Source organism: Zalophus californianus, chromosome 3, assembly GCF_009762305.2.
Source record: "Zalophus californianus isolate mZalCal1 chromosome 3, mZalCal1.pri.v2, whole genome shotgun sequence".
Lineage (NCBI taxonomy): Eukaryota > Metazoa > Chordata > Mammalia > Carnivora > Otariidae > Zalophus > Zalophus californianus.
In genome coordinates this window covers 151,989,679-152,015,399 of record NC_045597.1, presented here as the reverse complement: position 1 = coordinate 152,015,399, position 25,721 = coordinate 151,989,679, and the positions used below count along the sequence as shown (strand labels likewise).

The following is a 25,721-nucleotide window of genomic DNA, read 5'->3' as shown; positions in this document are numbered from 1 at the left end:
ATTCCTACTTAAGAAGTCAGCAACAATTAGGAGGAAAATCGAAATAAGCAAGGGCAAAGGCAGCTATTTCCCTGAAGAACAGAAGTGCATTTTCCATGTGGCAAACCTATGAGTCTTTATATGGCATGGACAACTATCAAAGTTTCATATTCGCTATCTTCCCAGCTCTCTATCTCTCTTATACAAATATTTGTTAAAACTCCATGAAGATTAGCTAACATTAGTGTGTTCAGATAGAGGGCAAGGTGCCACACTTCTGGCATGATAAAGTATCATGTTCATTTACAATTATTATTAACTAAAAAAACAAGTAGGTAAAAAAGGGGTCAAAGAAACTAAAAGCAAAGAATAAGACAGAGAAGAAAACAGTCACCAAATGCTTGTACATAATACTTTAAAACAAACAAACAAACAAACAAACAGGGTCAGGGCAAATAGAATCAAAAGATTCTCACACTGTCTGGTAGAAATTAAAAATAAATATATACAAGGTCACTGAAAAGAGATGGGGTTCTCTTTCTGCTAAGAAACAAAACAAAGACTTGGCAGCAGTAGAGACAGAATTGTCTTCAATTTAAAGGACCGATCTCTCCTTTGCATGCCCTAAATGTTGCTACAACAAAGCAAGGCACAGGGACATGAATATTCTGTAGTTATTCCAACCACAGTACATTCTTACTGACTGCTTTTAGAAAGAAATTTCTCATCTCCAGAGAGCCATACTTAATTCTCTACATTCTTTAATGTTTATTTTGCAGTTCTACTGTGGGAAGTCTGACATGCCGACTTTACAGACAACACACAGAACAGGCACAATGACATCTATTTCTCTAGTGCTGTACACTTTTCAAAGCACTTTCATAGACATTCTAATATCATCAAATTATGCTAACAGGTTCCTCCAGCACATAATACAAGAAGCTGCTGGAGAATAGGATATTTTTAAGACCCTTAAAAATAATGCAACGTTTAGCACTGTATAAAAAAAAAATATATATATATATATATATAAATAGGCCAAAAAAAAAATCACTTATCAGTAGGGCCTTATCATGAGACTGCTTAGCATGTATCTGTATTTTAACATTTATAATTCTTATCAGCAATATTTTATGTGAAGCAAGGAGGTTGGACATGGCAAAATTATACACAGAACTCACCTATTAGTGTAATCTATATTAGTCGAAAATTCTTTAAGTAGAATCAAATTCTAAAAGAAAAAAGTCTAAACGTAGGTCTTCTATGTAGGGAGGGTCTAAAGTAGATTCCAAAGCCTACTGTTAAAATCACTATCTGGTAAATGCTCTAAAATCCCTTGCCTGATCTTCTGCAGCTTCTGAACCTAAATTTGGAATGCAGCTATAGGGATAATGGGGGGAGGGAGGCGGGTGGCAACAGAGCAGATTAGCATCACAGCAAATCCACGGTTAGCAACCTCAATACTATTCTGACAAAGTTGCCCTATTTTCTTCAGCTCTGCTCCACTCTTCAAGAATCAACATTTCCTATCTTCTTTATGCCTGGAAACCGCACAGCCTCCCTCCAACTCCACAACTCATTCTCAGTGGAAAGCCTCCTTTCATACTCTTCAGGAAAATGGAAGCCAAGGGGCAGAAACTTCAACTTCTCCCTACCATGTCTGCAAACCTACCTGCCTGCCTCTCAATGTCCTCTTTTTTGGGAAGAGATGGTTTTCCTCCCACCAAACCTAATCCTCCACTTGTGCTGAGAGCTCCATTTCTTTCCAGAGACATCACTTTATTGGCTATTTCTGCTCTCCTGTTTCTATCTCAGGTTCTCCTTCTTTACTGGGTCTTTTCTATCAGCAGCCAAACCTGCTCTACTCCAATAGTTCTCCGACCTTTAAATCTCAAAGTGAAGAAAATTTTCTTAACTGTGGGGAGAAGGTTACCAATATGGGCTGCCGATTTTTTATTTTCTGAGCACATAAATAAAAACCCTACCATCTACTGATATCATACTAAATAAAAGGGCATTTTAACACCAAAAGAAATTTAGGAAAGATGTAATGTAAATGGACACCCCTCATCTTAATGCTTATCTGCTTTGGTACAGTTGACTGTTCCAAATTTCTTACAATACTCTTTCCTTGACTTCTACTATGTTATGCTGGATTTTCTCTTAATGGGACATTTTTCCCTAGTGGGAGACTTGTGTACTGTTCTTTTAAAATGGGAGTTCCTTAAGGTTCCTTCTTATTTGGCACTGTCTTCTGGAGCAATCTCACACAGCTTGAGTTTCAAATCTACTCTCTTCATGCTAACAACTCACAGAATTGTATCTCCAACTCAGACCACTCTCCTAAGTTTTAAGCCTATATGTGATACTCAGCATCACTACTTGGGTATCTCACAAATATAAATATGTCAGATGGAAGTTAGTTTTCTCACACTGCCAATTGCCTATCTATGATCTATTCCCTACCCCATCCATGCTAAGAGAATCTCTATTAGTTAGGGATAGCAATGTGCCAACTAAAAATTCTTCCCTAGATTCCCTTGTAGCTAGTCTGGTCAGTAAGTGTCAAATGGGTTATCTGATTTAGGTATCCCTCTTTCTTTTCTTCTTCCACTTTGACCATACAAGTGAGGCTAAAGGTGGAACAGTTATCTTGCAACTAAAAGGTGACAGGCAGGAAATCTAAAGCCAACACACTAAGGTTGGTTGGAGTATATCTTACAGATGGCACACATCCTGGATTTTCTACCCCCAGACTTCTTGTTATGTTAGAAAAACAACGCCATTCACTTAAACCCCTACTAATCATACTCTTGATATCTAGCCAAACAGACCTTTGTTACAATAACCAAAATTCATTTCTCCCTGTACTCCCAAGGTTTGCTTCTCCAGTGTTCTCCATCTTAGTAACACAGCACTATCTGCCCTATCACTTATACTAAAACCTGGTTGTCCCCTTGACATCTCATTCTTTTCATCCACCAAATACTATCACCAAGTGCTGCCAACCTTCATCTCTTAAACACGTCTCATATCCGTCTACCTTCTCCCATCTATTTCCCCATTCTGTCACATCTCATCTCAGGCCCAGAACTTCAATGAGTTTTGGGTTCAGTTCAGTGCAGTATTCCTCCTGCATTCATTCCTCTCCTTCCCAGAGGTTAAGTTTTAGTGAAGACTGGTGTGCATGTTCTTATACTTTAACTACCTTGTACATTTATCTCATAAAGTCTTTTGTATAGGTGTATAAAGTGTCATTTGGTATATGCCATTTCACCTCCTTAATAAGTTAAAATGTCCTAGATCTACAGGTATCAGTATGAACAAATCATTTATCACCATTTTAACTATTTTATTAATTATTCATTCAATATCTGCATCCCCTTCTAGATTGCAAACAAGCAAGGATTTGATCATACTCATTAACTATCACATATCCTAAGTACTCTGTAGTATCTAGCATGTATCATGCAAGAGACAAATAAATATTGGTTGAATGAAGCAATTAGTGAATGAACAATAGGATAATGCTAAAGCTAATTTATGTAAAATCTGAACTACTCCATCAAATTAAATTGGCTAAATATCTTAAACTGTGTGCTGCTTAAACAAAAATTAGTGAAATATTGAGAGATAACTGGTTCTTAATAGGAAAAAAGGAAAAAAATAATTTGAAAAGTTACACATTTGCATTTATATAGCTGGATCTAATCTTAGACATTGGTAGAGGATCTATATATAATGCCAGAAATGAAGAGGAAAAAACTCACACAAGAGGAAAACAAAATTCTTGGTATATAGAATAGATGAAAAGTTGTTTGATAACTATGTAAACAGGGACAAATAATACTGAATTGGAGACCTAAAAACCAAGAAATCAGAAGAGTCCTGGCCACTTTCTTAGAGCCACTTTAGTGGAAAAGCAACTTCATAAAAAGAATGAACTATTTGACCACTCTTATACCCTACTACATTATTATAAAAGCAACACTGGATGAACGATTTAATTGGAAAATGGGTACATTTACCACCAGCTTCCCTGAGGGCACTGAGATACGTAGAAGTTATTTTTTAGATATATTTAATAGCAGAATTGTGTTTCTTCATAGTCCAGTACACATGGCATGTTTTTGTGATTTTATCTAACATTATCATTAAAATAAAACATATATACAAGAACTATAAATGACTATAGATGAGAATACAAATTTGTTTTTTTATCACTGAATCATTCTAGTTTGTACAAAAGTAAATTTTATTCTAAAAATAAGTGCAGATGTGAACAATGAATTCATTTTCAGACATTAAGGTTTCAGATCATAGAACTCTTATACATAAGATTAATGAAAACCCCTACAATTGAGCTCTATGAAAAGTTTTATGGAGTCAGGGTTTATAAAGGTTTTAATAAATTGAGGTTAGCTGACAGACTTAAAGGAGACCCACAAAAAGATTTAAAATGATTTAAAAATGAATCTTCCAAGTTTTAAGGAGTTATAAACATCAGCTTTTAATGCTAATATACTAATTTATATTTAATGCTGTAGGCATATACAATAAGGAAACTTTTTAAGTAATGAAAAACACAAGAAAGCTAAGCTAAAAAATTATTTCACTGTAATAGTTGGGGCTGACTTGTTATCTATTATGGTCAATTATATTGGAATTAACTTTCCCACTTAGATAAACATTTTAGAACATAAATGTGCTGTCTGCTGAAAGTCCCTCAATAACTTCCCATCACATTTAATTTTAGTAGAAGTATCTCTGGAGATAGGAACCTCTTTTCTATGAGTGAAATAAATACATGCACATTTGAAAATCAATTATAGGATATTGGTGACATGTGATGGAGACACTGCCTGCACTATATACGTTATAGTGAAAATTGAAATTATCACAAGATAACCTTGTTCAATATAAAATTTCCCTTTTTCTTCTGTCAAGGCACTCTGAAATTGATACTGTCCTTAAATTTTCATGGAATATCCCAGTTTTATTAACAAGGAGACATAAGTTGCTCCACTTACATTTTGCAATGGGAAATAATATAGTCCATGGTCAAAACAATGGGCTCTGGAACCAAAACTGCCTGGGTGCAAATCCTGGTTCTACAGATCTAAGAGTTCTGTGACTTTAGGGAACTTATAAGATCTATATAAATCTACAGAGGTAATAATAGTACCTACTTTACAGACTTTAGGAGGATTAAAAAAATCTCAAAACATTGCACTGGTCTCAGTAAGTGCTAAAAGTCATGCTATTCAAATTTTGATGTTATCAGGTTTCTGCTGATGGTGCACTGGGCAGGGACTGTTGTTAGAGTTGACTGAAATTACTGACACTGAAAGCAAAATAGGAAGTCTACAGAAAACTGCAAGATCCCTAGGTTAGCAAACTGGACTGCCTGAGCAAACTGAGATTACCTAAAATTTGGCCCGCACCTTTGAGTACTGCTCACTGTATATTCAGTTCTAGTCTGCACATTGCTAAGCTTCTTATGAGAAGGGACTGGGAAAGGAACTCTAGGCTTCCAAGATCTTTGGGTACAGGCAGCAGGCATAAATGAGACATTCTTTTTAAAAATCACTGCCAATATTAGGTACAAACGGTAACTTCAAACCTGTGATTAAGACTGTTTACAGATTAACCATTACCTATGTCAGAATGAATGAGAATGGTACATCTTCCTGAAGCCAATTTTACTCCAATTCTGGAGAAAAGGTTAGTCACAGAACTTGTAGTAAATCCTATGTTTTAAAAATATTAAAAGAGGTAAAAAGGAATAAAATTTATATAAATTTTTAAGGTAGAAAACAAGACTCAGAAGTTCATGCCAAAAAAAAAAAAAAAGTTCATGCCTTATATCACACTAGGTTACCCACCCAGATCCTATGCCCAACTTCCCAGCATTCACTGATCCTATTTAAGTCCAGAAACCACTAGGTAAACCACAAGTTTCAACCTACTGAGAACTTTTGCAGAAGATCCTAAATCCTTAACTAAAACAAAATTCTAAAATTCACAATAGTACTGAATGGGATTTTTGCAAAGCAAAAACTACAAAACTCAGTGCTAACATAGCAACAGCCCTCTATCCAGAGTCCCCAAATATGAGGTAAATGCACTAAAGGAGACCATTACATGACAAGTCCAACATATAAGGGATATCAAATCAAGAGTAGTGCTGATTCTGTGGCAGACATATATGGTGGATATAAAATAAAAGTGCACAACAGAGACAAAATAAAAATTAAAGCTTCTCAAGTTTTTATTACTTGGCTAAAAACACAGCAGATTAGTTTTCTTTTTCCTTTGTTTCTCCTTCAGGTGAAAAAAAAATCATACGTACTCTAAGTTTTGTTGTAATACCATGTTTTAGTTGAAACACTTCACAAACACATAAGTAGAAAGTTAAGCTCTACTTCCCCACCTCCTTAAAACCATTCTCTAAAGTTTCTCTTTCAGGTAAAAAGAAGAGACATTAAGGCAGGAATATTTTATTGGTATGATTTAAAAGGATTAATAGTATTAGTCACCGTAGAATTTTAACAAAATCACTTGTTCTATAATTTCATCAAGAGATGTTAATAAAGTTTCATTGTGCAAAAAATGTAACATTCACTTCAATTCAAAGTAGAAACAATATTATTTAGTTGATTTCTTTATTTATATTGTAAATCTTGTGCAGAGACCTGGACCCACAGATTTTGTATTCAAACTTGAAAGTAAAATAATAAATTATCAACAATAAACTTTATTATAATGAAAAAAGCATGAATTTTAACACTCATGTTTTTAACTTTTTAAAGAAAATAACTCTTGGGGTGCCTGGGTGGCTCAGTTGTTAAGCGTCTGCCTTCGGCTCAGGTCATGATCCCAGGAAGGTCATGATCCCAGGGTCCTGGGATCAAGCCCCGCATGGGGCTCCCTGCTCGGCGGGAGGCCTGCTTCTCCCTCTCTCACTCCCCCTGCTTGTGTTCCCTCTCTCGCTGTGTCTCTCTCTGTCAAATAAATAAAATCTTTAGAAAAATAACTCTTGAATGGCAAATGTCAATATTAAAAGATTGGAAATGAACATATCAGCAATATGAAGGCTTGAAAATGAAAACCCATTTTATGAATAACTTTGATATAATGTTTATGTTACATTTTCAGCCAAAAATGAGTTATGAGAGGAAAAAGTTTAAAAAGAAAGAATACTTGAAATTAATTTATTTTGAATTTTTCAATTAGGATCTTTGTGAGTGACTGTGATAAAGAACAAAACAACAAAATGTGGATGGAGCCCAATGAATAATTTATATCGTGGTTTTATACAACATAATTAATTTCATTTAATGGAATTAAATGAATCCCCTCGAAGGATAATTGTAACTGCCTCTTAGTGATGATTTGTGAAAGGCACATACAAAATAATGAAAACTACTAATTAGAAAGAAAAGTTTAACAAGAGGCTAAAGATCATAATTTCAATTTGAATTTTACAATGGAATGGTCCAAATATGAATAGTTAACTAGTATAACTGATGGGAGTACTTTAAGACCATTCTAATTTTAGTAAGTATAACGTGAAAACAAGCGGAGTTTATACTGAGTAAGAGCCAGTCTCCTAAAAGGTCAGGTTCTCATCTATATAAACTTGTGGAGAAAAGAGCTACCCATGAGGCAAGTTTAAATTTTGAAACAAAACCCATAATACTTTTTTTAAGAATAACATGATTTTAAGTTGTAACATTTCTAAGTCAACAAAGGCTTTTAAAAAGGAATGCTTTTCAAGAACAGCAATATAAATTTCCTTCATAAATAAAAAACAAAAATCCCAGAGCTATTAAATGGAGATTGCTGCTAAGAACAATATACATGAAAGAATAATATACCAACAAATGAGGTGCCTTGTTCTGAAGCCACCCAGAGATCCAAAAATGTAAAATAAAAACAAAGGAAATAAGCTAGATATTTTGCAAAGTATGTGCTGGGAAAAGCTAACTTGCAAAGAAAAAGAATTTTTCTTCTAGAAAACATTTATTTAGAACTCCAAAACCTTTTGCTTATTTAAACTTTTTACTTATATATTTAACCTAACACCAAAGGAACTTATTTTAAAAAGCAAATGGTTCAACATTTATTTTTAGAGTCACATTTTTGCTACACTTACTTTCTTTCAAAGGTTCCAGGGTAATGTTTTATTTTTAGAACTACTGTATAATTGTAACATTCACTTCTAACTTTACTAGTCTTTATAAACCGTGGCATAAGACTGTTTACTAGAAAAATACAATTAAGTAGTTATAATATAAACACTGATGGGACAATCAGTTTGCCAAATAACTTACAGTCATATTAACTATTGTCAATTATGCTTTTCATTACAAATAACCAATAAACAAAAGGCTGTCATAACAAAACACAAAACAGACCAACTCCATCAAAACAGAAAAAAATATTATACATATGTTAAGTGAGAAAGCAAGGTGCTAAGAAACCTGGAAAAGGGGGTTGGTTGAAATGGGAGTTTGCACCAGATAAACTTTTAAGATTACTACTTTCAAGCGCAATTATAGGATTCTTATCTATTTTATTTTTTTAGAGAGAGAATTTGTGCACTCAACTGGGGGAGGGAGAGAGAATCTTAGACATGCTCTACGCCCAGTGCAGAGTCCGACTTGGGGCTCAATCTCACAACCCTGAGATCATGACCTCAGCTGAAATCAAGAGTTGGATGCTTAACTGACTGAGCCCCCTGGCGCCCCTCAATTATGAAATTCTAATAAATTACAAGATTATGGTAAATGAAAGAACATCAAAGAACTAGAAAGTTTGAACTATGTTTTAAAAATAAAATAAATTCTTCAGCTGTTTACAGAATATGAACTAAAACATAACTCAGGGCTTCAAGTGGAATTACTGGACAGAGGAGATTTTTATTATGTAAACAAAAATCACCAGTCATGTTAATACGGAAACAAATCTAAAACTATTTCAGGTAAGAACTTTTCCTTTTAAAAGCTAAGCCTTCCAGATAAATAATTTCAATCATCTGAGGTATTAGCATTGGAAGTATTTCAGCAAGGTAAATAACTTAATGAAAAAAAATCATTATTTTTAATAATACTATGTCCAGAAAAATCAAATCCTCAGATATTAAAATTTGGCTTAAAAATAGATATACCAATTTGTTCTTTATCACTGAAATTTAATTAAATATTTCTCAGTTAGTAAATGAGATTTAGAGTTGTAAGTCTAATAATGGTGTTATGAGATCAATTGTCAAAATTTGTCACTTGATTACTCTTTCTTGTGAGCCTCCATACTGAACTGTATGGAGTTCATCACAGCATTTGGCACCAAGAATCAAAATTTGTTTTTTTTATTTTTTACCCCATACATAACAATTCTCCATAAAAAGTAATTTATGCAAAAAAAATACCACAGATACCACCAAAAAAAGCAACACATGCAAGTGCTAATTTATGCATTCATTTTAGTTAAAGGTTAATATAATTGATTAGAAAGCCATTATAAAAGCTTAATCAACATAGGCTTTACATATTTTGCATATCTTAAAAATCTCTACAGCTACAGATTCTAAAAATCACTATAGTGGATCTAAAATATACAAAACAAATGGTAAAGTCAACCTTAAAATTAATGACCTTTGATATTTCAAAATATAAATAAAAAAGAACATTTTAAAACTATAGTATAATAGAATCACTTCATTAAATACAAAGATTTATGATTAGTCTCCTTAACATCATCTATTTAAAAAGTAAGTACTTTTTCTATTACTATTTAAGAAATTAAGGACTCCTTAACATCAGGTTTTGCCAGCTCTGTTTTATGTTGGATAGATTTTGCTCTAGATGCCTTTATAGTAGTTTTATCAACTAAAACAGACTAAGTGTAACTCTAAATTTCTTCAAGTCTGTATGGAATTCACTTTGATAAACTACTTGAGCAGAGGAAGAGAGAAGGAGAAAAGAACCTCTCCCAGTCCAACTAAATTCCTTCTATTTCTATGCAGTGTAAGAAACAAATCTTTTATGTTAACAATTTGAAATAAAAGTGGCTGAACTTAATTTACTTTCTTTTCTTTTCTTTTTTAAAGATTTTATTTATTTATTTGACAGAGAGAGACACAGCAAGAGAGGGAACACAAGCAGGGGGAGAGGGAGAGGAAGCCCGGGAGCCCGATATGCAGGGCTCGATCCCAGGACCCTGGGACCATGACCTGAGCCAAAGGCAGATGCTTAACAAGTGAGCCACCCAGGAGTCCCTTGAATATATTTTCCTGTTTAATTTTGCCTTTGAACTCCATGACAGAGAATGGACTAAGGTGAAGTCTATCCTGAATAAATCTAAGTGAAAATCTGAAGGATGGGCCATGATATTTCATAACAGCTCTATCTCCAACATCTGGTTTTGGTTTTATTACACAATGTAAATATTACATTTAATATAAAATAGTAAAGGAATGGAACAGAAATCATTTTACTTTTTAAAAAAATTGCATTCTAGCATTTTCAGGATTGGTTAGGAGAAACACCCAAATTTTAACAAATGAAAAGTAAAGCACATTCTTAAAATAAAAATTGTGCACAATTTTTGGAATAAAACTATTCCATAAGGTGTTCAAAATGAGAAGTACATTATTTTTTTAAGTTGAATATAATCCTTCCATATAATAAATTTTGGAAACTGCCATAAAGTCAACTTTCCACATGAAATTTGATGTTCTTGCTTTCCCTTTTATGGAGTTCCCCAATACTGTTACTCGTACTCTGACAGTGCAGGTAGTGAAAGGGCACAAAAAAAGAAAGCACAATCTTTAGAGTTAAAATGAACAAGTAAAATATCTTATATTTTATAAATCCTGGGGGCAGCAAAAATGTTAAGAGTTATTCTATGATAAAACTTGGAATAGGAATAAAGCAAAGAACCATTTACACATAACATACTATGTGGAAAGGATTGCTGCTGATTTTCAGAAGATGGATGGATGGATGAGTGAATGGATAGATGGACAGATAAACAGACAGAGATAGATATACTCACAAACACATACATATAAACATGCACACATTATATATAAAGACTGGCATATCAGTATGTATCAGTGTTTCTTTCCACATACATACATGCCTATAAAACTCTACACTGTCAGACCAAGACCACCAAGTTCTTTGAGTCACCTCTCCCTTTCCTTTAAATGGATTAAAACAACAAAAAAATTCCAAATGTATCTTTAAAAGTAAGCAATCATAAACATTGTATTTTAAATATATCATGACACTTGAACTCCATATTTACTAGTCCCTAAAGGACTTTATCAAAAATCCCACAGATAAATCCCAGTTCTTATAAACAATGGTATTTCCCTTTCAAATAGTTCTAAAATTCTACAGTCTATTTGGGACATCTTCTCTGGATACAAATGATAGATATGATCAAACAGAAATATTTAAAGTACAGCTGACCTTAAACAATGTTGGGGTGGGGGTAAGGGACACTGACCCCTATGTAGTTGAAAATCTGCACATAACTTTTGACTCTCCCAAAACTTAACTACTAATAGCGTAAGCTGACCAGAAGCCTTACCAAGAACATAAACAGGTGATTAAAACACATTTTGTATGTTATAGTAAGCTGGAGAAAAAAAATTTAGAAAATCATAAGGAAGATAAAATACACTACAGTACTGTACTACAAATTAAATTATATAAGTGGACCCATGCAGTTCAAACCTGTGTTGAGAGTCAACTGTACTGTATTTAACCAATAATGCACGAAGCCTCATTATAATTTGGACTATGCTGTGTAAATAAACAGAAAGAAGTAAGTTCCTTCTGAAAACTAAATTCCTTAAAAAGTAGTTAAGATGAATTTCTATATTATAGTTATTCCATTCTAATACAAATTCTACTGTGAATGACAATTCTAAAGTAGTATTATGATACTCTTCATTTGATTTAGCAATATGATTTTCCTAAGCTAGACAACAGATAAAACAACAGTGACACAGTGAATAACATCAGTGATACTCTTCCTCAGAAAGTAGAAACAGCATATAGGGTAGACTTTTTTTTTTAAGTTGTCAAATGGAAAAACAACAAAAAAAAAATTGGGTGAAAAGTCTTTATTCAAATACTTCTAATACAACCAATAGGAAATGTCCTCTCCCTCAAAAAACCCCACTAACTCTATACTTCGCTTAAAAATAAAAAAATCAAACAAAGCCCTTTTGAGTATTTCTAGTATCTCTTCACAACAGCCTCAGAATTAAAAATATAAAACATTTTAATAGTATCTTGATAAAGCAAATCTTTTGTTAAAATTCAACTACTTGTACTTAAAATGCTAGAGTTGCTTTCATCAAAAAAAAACCAATAAAATCAGCTTAAAATAAATTTATTGTACAATACAAAAAGGCATACTGGAAAATAAAAGGTACATTATTAAATATACAAAGCAAATGAAAGAAAGCTAAATAACACAAATGTTTTAATCTAAACACTAAGATAAAATGCACAACATTTATGCTAAAAATAAAGTATTTCAGGAAGGATATGCATTTCAAACGAAATGTTAATAATAAAAAAAAGGAAAAACAAATGTGCTAATTTCTAAATGCTTGAATATCAAGAATCAATAATGGCATGAAACATTAAATCCACAATACTGGGTACTTTTCAAGAATTTTATTTGAAAAGGTATTAAAAATACTGAAGGAATCAATTTAAAGAATGTCCTTAAATCTGGCAAAGATTTTCCTTTTTTTTTTTTTTTCTTAAGGTAAAGTTTGGGGGCCAATTCACAGTATCTTCCCTCTTCTTCCATTTGGATACCTTCCTACAAAAATTTCTGGATGCTCATCCTTAACAAGACTTTTAAAACACAGTTAGCTTAGATAATGCTACTTCCCTGGTAAGTGTGCACTTACCAACATAAGTGCCGTAAATTAACAACATAATTTTGAAATCTATACATATGGACACAATAGGAAATATTAAATTTTCATTTTATAAAGTAAAACCAATCTCCAAATGAAATAGTAAAGTGTAACAATTTAGAGCATAGGGGAAAAAATAAAACTTTTTCCCCAATCTATCAATTAAGACATTCCCCAAACTGTAAATGGCTTTGGTGGAACTCATAGTACAAATGATACTGTTTAAAGGTGTTGCAGAGGTGAGGACTTCAAAAAAACCACTCCCCTATAAACGGCCAAGCCAGAAGTATCCGGTGAGATATGCATTTATACATTAGAGAAATATTCAAGTAACCATAAAATCCTTTAAAACTTAACATATAATTATTTAAATATTTAAGTTTAATACTTAAGTTAGCCCAAAAAGCTTCTGACCAATACCTTTGGAAGGGAACTTCTTTTTCTATTATCATAGTTCCCAAGCTCCAGACATCATATGATCAGGTTTTCTATATTTATTTTGCACCAGTATCTAAATTACTCAGTGAAACCTTTTTTACTACACTATTATTTACTTTCATAGATGTTATCTACCACATATATGCCATAACACTAAAAAAAACAAACTATCAAGTTCTCCTTCTAGACCCCAGACCCCATCACTGCCCCTCCAAAATCTACAAGTTTAAGAATGGATAAAACAAAAACCAAAAACACCTTGTAGGTGTGGGAAACTGGGGGGAAAACCGAAGAGATATTTGGAAGAAGGAAGAAGTGTGAATAGGTCCTACAGAATTTTACAATCACTTTGCCAAGACAGACTTTAAACATTTTAAATTATTCAAAATAGTCCTTCTCTTAAAAACAAGTTTTGATTCTCAATATTGCATTTTATAACCAAACAAAAGGATTCAGATCTAACATTTTAGTAGCATACTTACTACCATCAGATTGAATTCATTTCCTAAGTACTCCAAAAGAGTTCAAATAAAACAAACTTTATGAGATGTTATTATAATTTATCATAAAAGATTCATTAGCATTTGTGAAATTATTAGGATAATAAAAATATTAAAAGCTAAAACCCAAGACTTCACCATTCATACTTAAATATAACACAGAAAAAGTAACGTGGATAATATGAAAATAAAATTGTTCAGGTAAACATTTCACTTGAAGACACCCACTGTTGCTCCTTCTGAGTAACCATTATAGCTTTTTAACAGTGAAAAGTCATTATCTTACTTCTGAAATTCTTTGGCTGGAATGTTTTAGTAACATAAGACACTCCTGTACATGACAATTTTGACAGAACATAGAGGAATTGCAAAATAAAAAAAGCAAAGACATGATTTATATTTTGAACTGTTTGATAAAATTTAAAATGAAGTTTTAAAAATTTAAAGCCAATCTATCACTAAAAATGGCATAAAATGTAAACTTAAGCTAATTTTATAATCTACTGCTATATTAAATAATTTGGGATTCATTAATTTTGCCTTTTTAGTTTTATATTTAGCATAGAAATAACTTTCTACTGCCCCTACAGACATCATGTAAGTTTTAAAACTGGGAAAGAAAATACAAAATGTAATGAAATTTATGAGTTCAGTGTGTGGGTTTTAGAACCAAAAAATTAAATATTTGTTACTATTTTAAAATGAGGATTAAGTTAAAATTTTAATTATACCATGATAAAATTTAAAGGAATTTTTCCTTTTTGCATCTTCAAAAATAAAGCAAATTTGCTTTACTTATTTATAAATACTTTTTTAAAGACCAACAAATCCACTTTTTAATCTCTTATCTTTATACAAAAATTAAAAGGAAAAAAAGCTTTATGGCTCCAGCACCCAAGGTTGAGAACACAAAAAACTCAAATAAATATTTATAGTATGCAAAAAGCTAAAGATGTTTGAGAGGTTAAATGAAGAACATTCTGAAACTAGAACCCATTTCTTTAGCTTTTCTCTCCCAGACTTTCCATTCTATATACTACAGTTGTAGAGATGTCCTCATTTGACTCAGGTGACACTTTTTTCCATACTGTCTCTTTTAAAGCAAGTTCTTGTTGGAGACTTTCATAGTCCAATGGTCCAAAGGAATGCTAGTTGTTCAAGCAACATACATAATTTATTAGTGCACTTGAGTGAAGAAAGGTCCAAGCTATAAAACGGTATTTTTCAATGAATGTTATTAAAATCTGTTAACATTTTCACCCACCACCATTTGATGTTTTGTTCCATGTTACTCATGTTGACTCTCATGGAAGTTTCTATTCTGTTGGCTCTGCACAATTCTCATATTATTAGAAGTTACTTTGATTGGAATAGGAAAATTTTCTTACTATGCATAAAAATAATTTCTACTTATATAAGTGCTTCAGATTAGCTTCAAGTCTAATTAGTTATTTACTATAAACATCCAGATGGGATGTAAAAGAATTTAATTAAAACTCAAAACAAGTCCTTGTTCCAGTGAATAACTAGGAAGACAAAAAATCTTGTTCCTGAAATTTAAGTCCTGACTCTTAAATATTAGCTCTAAAAAAGTATATATGTGCAATAATATGAAGCCAAACACACTGATAAATAAATATTACTTTTAAGAGTGTCAAGAATTCTGTATTAAACACTTTTTAAAGGAAAGTATTTCATCGGTAGTGGCCACTAAAACTTACTATGAGGCTTTGAAAGGTCTTTCACTAACACTGTAATCCCTTTCCCATTTATATATCCATCCACATCAAAATAAACTTCAAGAGTATAACTGACAAATATTAAGAGTAAAAACAAGGCTTTCTTTTATAGCATGTAGCTAGCACTCTCCAATGTTGTCTTCTTGGAACAGAATCAATTTTTTTCTTTTTAACAGAATCAATGCTTAAAAATATTGCTTAAAATAGCAGGAAAATGGGTGGTGGGGAAACTCTGCTGCTAGGCTAATCAGTTTAAATTTAAATAAAACAGCAATATCTATACACTACCATGTCCAGGGTAAAAATGTCAACAACTTGTATACACTCATTTGTGATTAGCAAATATATGAGGCCACTAACAATTAAACTAAGATCTATTCAAACAGGTCAATCTCATTTTCTTTCTCTTAGAAAAATATTACATAATAATCTAAATAAGAATTTTGCTTACCCTTTGATCACCACCTTCTCTTCGAGGATCAAGTTTTTTTGCAAAGTGTCTCAGATTATCATAGTTATGGAAATTACAGAGAGAAACAAGATCCTGTAAATAAACAGAACAAGTGTAAGAAACTGGCTATTCACTGGCCATTGTTTTTTCATATTTTAACAAATCACACTAATATTGTCCAACTTAACTACTATCTCATGGAAAATACCACTGCATGCTAATAAAGCGGCATGATGCATCAAGAAGAGAACTGAAATCAGAATGAGAAGACATGGATAAAAATTTTGAGAACACTGCTTACGAGAATGACCCTAGGGCTCAACCATCAAATTGTTTAACTTTCATTTCCTATAAAATGGGTACTATAGTAACAAGCTATAGGAAAGAACTATTCTATCAAATAACCATAAAGCAACACAAAAATATAAATCAATATTCTGGTTATAATCTTTATAATCTATAAGCAATCCAATGTCATCCTCTAGTTTTTGTAAAATATAAAAAACTGAAAAATAAATCAGAATTTTAACTGAGAAAGTTTGCAGAAAAATTACAGCACTCAATATAGAGTCCATTAAGTAGTAAATGTACATAAAACCAGAAGCTGAAATATTAGCAAACTTGGGTAACAACATAAAATACTGAACTAATCAACAGTAGTAACAATTTTATTTTGCAGTGCTTATGTCCTCAAAAAAGAGACTTTTCAAGGTAGTTTATGGATAAAGATATTCAAACATGCAGATTAATGATACAATAAACTATAATAACCTTAATTTATGTTGGGCTTTAAATTTAAACCTTTCCAAGTTTAGTAACTTTAGGTGAGCTTTTAGAAACTGAAAACTATTTAAAACCATGACAATTAAAACATCAGGTTCAAATGTAATTTTCTGTGGGAATGAGTATATGGGAACTGTCTGATAGAAGCAATTTAAAGCTCCTCTATGAGTACTTCCACGGCTACCCCAGTAACTGGCAGACAGGCAGGCAGAATGCCAACAATCAATAAACTACTGAAATGAGTAAAAAAAATAGAATCACTGGATGGTTCCACTTACATGATCATTATCATACAACATCCATTCATGATAAAAACCTTCAACAAAGTGGGTTTAGAGGGAACATACCTCAACACAATAAAGAGCCTTATATGAAAAACCCACAGCTAACATCATACTCAATAGGGAAAAAAACTTGAGAGCTTTTCCCCTAAGTCAATAACAAGATGTCCACTCTTACCACTTTTATTCAACATAGTACGAGAAGTCCTAGCCACAGCAATCAGACAACAAAAGAAATAAAAGGCATCCAAATTGGTAATGAAGAAGTAAAACTTTCACTATTTGCAGATGAAATGATACTCTATATAGAAAACCCTAAAGACTCCACCAAAAACTACTGGAACTGATTAAATGAATGCAGTAAAGTCACAGGATACAAAATCAATATACAGAAATCCAATGCATTTTTACACACTAAAAATGAAACCACAGAAAGTAAGTAAACAATCCCATTTATAATTGCACCAAAAATAATAAAATACCTAGGAATAAACTTAACCAAAGAGGTGAAAGACCTGTACTCTGAACTATATATAAAACACTGATGAAAGAAACTGAAGATGACACAAAGCAATGGAAAAGACATTCCATGCTCATGGATTGGAAGAACAAATATTGTTAAAATGTCTACACTATGCAAAGCAATCTACAGATTTAATGCAATCTCTATCAAAACACCAAAAGCATTTTTCACAGAGCTAGAACAAACAATCTTCAAATTTGTATGGGAACCACAAAAGACTCCAAATATCCAAAACAATCTTGAAAAAGAAAAACAAACTGGAGGCATCACAATTCCAGACTTCAAGTTATATTTCAAAGCTGTAGTAATCAAAACAGTATGTTACAGGCACAAAGACACATAGATCAATGGAACAGAAGAGAATATCTGGAAATAAACCCATAATTATATGGTCAATTAATCTTTGACGAAGTAGGAAAGAATACGCAATGGTTTAAAAAGACAGACTCTCGGGGAGCCTGCGTGGCTCAGTCGTTAAGCATCTGCCTTCGGCTCAGGACATGATCCCAAGGACCTGGGATCAAGCCCCACATCGGGCTCCCTGCTCCGCGGGAAGTCTGCTTCTCCCTCTCCCACTCCCCCTGCCTGTGTTCCCTCTCTCGTTGTGTCTCTCTCTGTCAAAGAAATAAAATAAAATCTTTAAAAAAAAAAAGTTTAAAAAAATAAATTTCAGAAAACTAGACAGCTACATGCAAAATAATGAAAGTGGACCATTTTCTTAAACCATACACAAAAATCAACTCAAAATGGATTAAGGAACTAAATGTTAGAGCTGAAATAATAAAAATCCCAGAAGAGATCACAGGCAATAACAACATCTTTCTAGATATGTCTCCCGAAGCAAAGAAAACAAAAGCAAAAGTAAAGTACTAGGACTGCATCAAAATAAAGAGCTTCTGCACAGTAAAGGAAAACAATCAACCAAACTAAAAAACAACCTATTGAATGGGAGAAGATACTTGCAAATGACATATCTGCTAAAGGGTTAGTAACCAAAATATATGAAGAACTGATACAACTCAATACCCCAAAAAACAAATTATCCAATTAATAAATGGGCAGAAGACATGAACAGACATTTCTCCAAAGACATGCAGATGGTCAACTGACACATGAAAACATGTTCAACATCACTCATCATCAGGGTAATGCAAATCAAAACCACAATGAGATATCACTTCACACTTGTCAGAATGGCCAAAATCAGAAACTCAAGAAAAAACAAGTGTTGGTGAGGATGTAGAGAAAAAGGAACCTTTGTGCACTGTTGATAGGAATGCAAACTGGTGCAGCCACTGTGGAAAACAGTATGAAGGTTCCTTAAAAAGTCTAAAAAAAATGTTAAAAAAGAACTACTCTATATCCAGAAATCACACTATTTGGCATTTACCCAAAGAATACAAAAACACTACTTTGAAGGGATATATGCACCCCTATGTTTATTGGAGTCTTATTTATAATAGCCAAGCTATGTAAACAGCCCAAATGTCCATCAATAGATGAATGGATAAGGAAGAAGTGGTGTATACATATCACAATGGAATATTATTCGGCCATAAAGAAGAATGAAATCTTGCCATTTCCTACAACATGGATGGATCTAGAGACTACAATGCTAAGTGAAGTAAGCCAGTCAGAGAAAGACAAATACCACATCATTTCACTTGTACGTAGAATTTAATATATGTGCTGCTGAAGCAAGCACTGTATATAGAATTTAAGAAACAAAACAAAGGGGAAAAAAAGAGATAAACCAAAAACCGACTCAACTACAGAGAACTGCTGGTTACCAGAGAGGTGGGTGGGGGAATGGGTGAAACAGGTGAAAGGGATTAAGAGTACACTTATCACGATGAACACTGGGTAATGTATAGAACTGCTGAATCACTATATTGTACACCTGAAACTAATACATCATTGTATGTTAACTATATTGGAATTAAAATGGAAAAAACTGAATCATTGGATGGTTCCACTTATATGACCATTATTTTCAGTAAGAAAATATGCTTACATGACAGAAATGAATTCCCTTAACACTGTTGCCCATCTTGTCCAGAGGAGGAGACCAGCACATCATGCCCATGACATTGGGGACAACTAAAAGAATGCCCCCAGCAACTCCGGATTTTGCAGGAAGACCAACCTGAAAATAATTTGAAAAAAAGGATATTCATGTTAACATTTTAAAAAAGAAGAGTTATGTCCAACAATAAAGGAATTGGTTTAAAAATTATGGTTTACATACATACAGCAGAATTCTAACATTACAAATGTAGAAAAGTATTTTTCAACATGTTTCTAATACAATAAATGAGAAAACACTATTAAACAGTTGAGATATATCTGAATATAGAAAAATTTGAAAAGATATACTCTAAGGATTAAAGTAGATTACATCTAAATTGTGGGGCTATGCATGTTTTTATTTTATTCTTTTGGTCTATATTTTTTAATTCTATAATAAACATGTATTAAAGTATAAAAAATTATTTGGAAAAAATATTCTATGACTAGAGAACAATGAGAAATTATATCTTCTTAAAAGATTCTCTGTGGTATACTGTCAGAGAATTGTCTGAGGAATAGAGATAAGATGGTAATTCAAATTAATCCTCTTCAAAACTTAAGTTTGCATTATGCAACACTTGACAATAACTGTGATAAAAGACAATACTAATATCATCAGGACAGTATTCACTAATGGCTTACTAACATTCCAATATTGACTACCTATCCTAGAAGTAATCTTGCACAAAACCTAAGAGGAAGAAAAAAATCACCTGAATGGGATATAACAATTTACCAGGAATACAAGATACAAGGCACAATAGTATGGATGCAATAAACAAAATCTATATTGTGAGAAACTGTACAGGATAAATGACCCAGTTTTTCCAACTAAAAATAACAAGAAAAAAGAGAAGTCAAGGGGGAGAACATAGATTTTAAAAATAATAATAAAGAGAGATAAAACCAATCACAGTGTATGGCCTTTATTTGCATCCCAAGTCTATTATTATAGAAAATAATAATTTATAAAACAATCCAGATCATCTGAACACCAAATATTTTGATGCTATTAAAGATAAAGATGTTTTTATCTTTTTAAATGCAATAATGCTGCTATGGTTTTTTAAAGACATCCTTATCATTTAGAATTACATATTAAACTACAGCAAGGGTGGGGAATAAAGATAAACAATACTGATCATGTATTGATAATTACTGAAGTTGAGTAGTGGGTAACATTAAATGCATTTCTCTATTTTTCTGTTAAAATTTTCAAATAAAAAATTTTTTAGGGCATTATGTCTTCACATAAGCAGAATGAGTTAGAAAGCCTATACATTTCACAAGTGCACAAAAATGTTCACAAGTGCACAAAAATGTTCACAAGTGCACAACAGAGCTTAAAGCAGTATATTTTTGTTAAATATATTTTAAGTACTTTAAAATATCTATGACAATAACCAAAGATGTTAAACATCACAATTATGTGCTCCTTCTGAACTTAAGGAATTCTTGAGGTACATAATCACCATAATGCTAAATATTAACAAGGAAAAGCAGAGAGGTCTATACTAACCTTGTACTTTGGAATGCCTTATAAGTAGAAGTGATGAGGTTCTATAAATTAAACTTCAAGTTCTTAAGGATATCTGGTAGGGGGCACCTGGGTGGCTCAGTCAGTTAAGCAGCTGCCTTCGGCTTGGGTCATGATCTCAGGGTCCCAGGATCAAGCCCCATTTCAGGCTCCCTGCTCCTCGGAGAGTCTGCTTCTCCCTCTTCCTCTGCCCCTCCCCCTGCTCATGCTTCCTGTCTCTCTCTCAAATAAATAAATAAAATCTTAAAAAAAAAAAAAGAATATCTGGTAGACTGCTTAACTCTATTCCTTACCAAGCCTGTAACAAATTAACCTTGAAAACAAGTCTCTCTCTCAAAAATTAATGTGCAGCTTTAGAACCAAAGTTCAAACTGTATTTTTAAAAGAACTAGCCCAGACTAGTTTCTTGCAGTAGAAAATTAAGATTAAACAATTACTTACATGGAAAGCAAACTGCCCTGAGAAATCATACATGCCACAGGAATGCATCAAACTCAGTGTATTTCGAACTGCTTCAGGGCTCAGTACTCTCTCACCAGTAATTGGACAGAAACCACCATTAGCCAGTGTTGCAGCCATCACACTGGCTGATTCACAAGTTACTTCAATGGAGCATAGCTAAAAGGAAGAAAGAACTATCTGAAAATCTGGGTTCACATTATTTTTTGTACTGCAGTTGACTTCTAAGGAAATCTTTTATCTAGTATTTCATACAGATCTGAAATCTTTCTTCCAAGGGAATTATTTTACTATAACTTGATAACATTCCAAAGATTTTAATTTGAACAAAGTTCAAGCCCCTTTACGGTTTATCCTGATTTGCCCAGTCACCTAGTCTTCTAATGGCAAAACTAGGATAGAAAGAGCCAGCCCCTAAGCACTAAGATTTGTAATTGCCCCAAGTGATATTAAAAGTTGTTTAAATATTAATACTTTCTGTTGGATACACTAACAATTATTTTTAAATCAAAAGAAAAAGGAGCCATGGTATAGTTTTAAGATAAAGCAACAGGCATCAGTATGATAAATAGCATCTACATGAGAAATTACCACTTAAGGAAAAAAAATGCTAAAATGCCTGACATTTCACTATAGCAAAGCTCAGCATCCCTATGTAGCAACATGCAAAAAATTAAGGTAAGAAAATTCTAAGATTGCTCTAGCCTGGATATTCTGTGTGCCTAAATCAAAATGCACTTATTAATATTCAAATATTTATTTGATAGTGATTATGGCTGCTGGAAAAATTATGATCAATAAAGAAGGCAAAGTCGAAGTACAATATAGTTTGAAATTTTTACATTTAAATATAATTAAAATAATGGAAATACCTTATCATAGCAAACCCAAAATTACTCATAAAACTGAAACAAAAAATATGCTCCATTTTATTTTTCCTTAACAGCAACCGAAACTGTGAGGGGTAGGGGAGGAAGGAGAGCAGAAAGAGGATGGGAAGAGGGAGCAGGAGGAAAAGACTAAGTTCTCAACTTGCAAGCTTTCCTTATACTTCAAGACTGTACAAGAGGCACAAAAGGGGTCTGGAACAGTAAGAAGGAAAACTAATTAGCTACAGTGCATTAGGAAACTGAGAACCACTTTTTGACTGACATTCACTTTTATTTATATTAAAATCTCTTCCACATTTCTTCAAAACTACAAAACCTACTTACTATACTGACCCAGACAGCAAAGACTTATAGTAGATTTAATCATGAAAGTCTTTCTAAAATAGATTTAAATTCCAATGATCATTTCCCAATTTAATCCTTAGTATTAATTGGAATTTTGTTTGTCATAAGATGATATACTACTAATTTTACAAATCCCAATTTGAGAGTACTTTCCTGATACCCTGACGGATGTTCAATTACATGCAGCCCTTCTCCAAAAAAGTAAGGCTTCTATGGCCTTCTCTTGATTTTAGCGCAGAAGAGCAAACATTTCACAGTAGATTAGTAGCACCTAGGCTGTAACAGCCAAAGTCAAGTATGTATACCAAAGGAAAAGAAGCATTAATGTATGGAAGAAATTCATATGGGCAGGGTGAAAAGAGGGCTACTGCATAAAAGTAACTATGACACTATATTTTATGTTAACACCTTATAGCTTCAAAGGAATTTCACACACATCATCTCTTATTAACTTCAAGGTAACACAGAAAGTTAGGGCAAGCATGTGCTACACATAATGAAACTAGGTCTAAGTAACTGAAATTAGGTCACATGGCTAAAAAGTGGCCAGATTAGACCTTGATTTTATATTGATAGTCTGGATTCTCGATTCACAGTTCTTCACATTGGCAGGTGACAAACTGCCATCAAAATCTACTTCATTATTAACCTCCCTTACATATTCTTGAAGATTACTACGAATTTGAAATTCAAGCACTTCTTCAAAAGTAAAGACAGACAAATGTAAGGTTAACTAGAAACCAGTAACAAATAATTTGTTATTATGTGGCTTGACATTATAGACCATCAGAGGCACCAATGTTATTATATCTGTAGGAATGAATTGAACTGAAAACACAGGGAGAAAAAAGGGATGTCCAGGAAGGTTATTTAAAACTGAGTTCTAACTACATCAAAAACTAATGATGTAATGTATGGTGATTAACATAACATAATAAAATAAAAATAAATAAATAAAACTTGAGTTCTATAACCACAGCAGATTATGTGAGTGACCACCTCCCTCATGAATGTGGAGAACTACTTGACGTTAGAAAAAACCTACCATATGACACTGCAAAAATGAATTAAACCAACCAAGAAACTGCCTCTTTAAGATGCTGAGTATGAACCCTCTGATAAAGAAACAAATAAATCCTCCAAACAAAATTGAAAAGCTAAGAAATCACTTAGTTTATAATAAGGACAAGCCAATTTCTGGAGTTATACATATTTTTGACACTCTTAAAATATGTTTTTACAGAAAAAAAACTATTACATTCTGAGGCATGACATTTTAGGAGAAAAAGACATGAAATTATCTTTCATGAAGGCTTTTTTTGGAAGGTCAAGGGTAAATGTATTTTATCTTAGCCAGGAGCCATGATTTCACAGATATCTATATTCTGCAAAATGTGACATGCCCATTTATATATAAAATTCATAGAGTTAAAGTAAATTACCTGGAAATAGAAGTCTAATATACCAACCATGTCTGTGCCTTCTGGAAAACACTGAAAAAACAGAAAGGCAATTAAAAACAAGAATATATGCACATACATAAAAGACCCATAAAGATTAAATTTAAAATGTACACAAATGTTTCATCTTGAGAAAATAGCACATAACCTATAAACAGTATAAACATGAAATAATGAAGAACAATAAAGTAAAAGTACATCACATACAGATTTCTAAATACTAGTTTAACAATGATAAACTGATTCATAATTCATAAACTACTGGACCACCCTATTAAAATTTAAAAATCAAATGTAATCAACAATAGTCTGGCATTACACTTTTGGAAAAATGGGCCAATCCTTAAGCAAAACTTGCATTAATAAAACCAGTCAAATATTTGAATACTGCCAGATATTAAATCAATTTAATATTAACATTTTGATACCATTAACTCAAGAGTGTTCTGCGAAAACTTCTGTACCTTAACTAGTAATAGGTAGTTGCTTAAAAGCTGTTGCTGAGTTCTTAACATACATCTTAATGTAATTTATTAAATAAAAAGAAATAAAAATTCAAAAACCTTTTTTTCTTTTAGGTAATATCCTATTGCAAAATTTCGATCTCCACTTTCTCTTTCAGACTGAAACCTAGAAAGAAAAGAAAATTGCTCTATTTACTTATTTTCTGTAAGAGTATGATTGTTCTGTAGTTTAATTCGTATAGCAAAGTATAATATAAAGAACACACTGACCTAAGACTCAAGACAGCTAGGTTCCTATCCCAGTTCTGTCAACAAACTAGCTATGTTTCTTGGGGAAGTCATTTAAGTGACAATTCTTTTAGCCTTAACTTCCTCAGCTATAAAAGGACTGAAATGAGCTAGGCCCTTTCTAATCTTCATATTTTGTGAATAAAGAAGCTAATTTTAAAATTATCAAATATTCCACCATTAAAAAATATACTAAGAAGTTGAAGAATCTTCTGGATCCTCTGAAAGTACAATAATCAATCCAACTGAGGGAATCCATGGAAATTTCACTGAGAGAGGGACACATGAAATGGGCCTTTCAGCATCTGTTAGATTAACAGATTTCAGGGGTAAGCCTAGACAGTGGCAAATTCCATGTAGCAAGAACAAAGTTAAAAAGTATAAAAGACAGGACTTCACTGAAGAATGGCACGTATTCTGATGTATCTGGGAAAGAGGGTTCATGGAAAAGAGTGGAGAAACATCAAAATAACAAAGGAGACTAGGACCACATTATCAAGACTGATAAATGCTAAAAATGGCTCCTGATTGCCAACAAAATGAAAGCTTCAAGGCTTTCAAT

General features: G+C 32.7%; 1 protein-coding gene across 2 annotated transcripts in view; it reads right to left on the bottom strand.

Annotated features, from left to right (window-relative positions):
* Nucleotides 1–25,721, bottom strand: part of GLS (glutaminase) — an 82,527-nt gene that overhangs the window by 17,045 nt on the left and 39,761 nt on the right. Inside the window, exons 10-15 of one of the 2 annotated variants that reach the window (XM_027588930.2) lie at nt 24,971–25,037; nt 24,390–24,440; nt 21,695–21,871; nt 19,661–19,792; nt 16,060–16,152; nt 12,104–15,017 (exon numbers count right to left, since the gene is read on the bottom strand). In XM_027588930.2, coding sequence (XP_027444731.1) covers nt 14,871–15,017; nt 16,060–16,152; nt 19,661–19,792; nt 21,695–21,871; nt 24,390–24,440; nt 24,971–25,037 — 667 coding nt within the window. In that variant the 3' untranslated portion in view covers nt 12,104–14,870. Of the gene's footprint in view, nt 1–12,103; nt 15,018–16,059; nt 16,153–19,660; nt 19,793–21,694; nt 21,872–24,389; nt 24,441–24,970; nt 25,038–25,721 lie in introns of those variants that run through there. The other variant, XM_027588929.2, reaches the window with a different exon arrangement.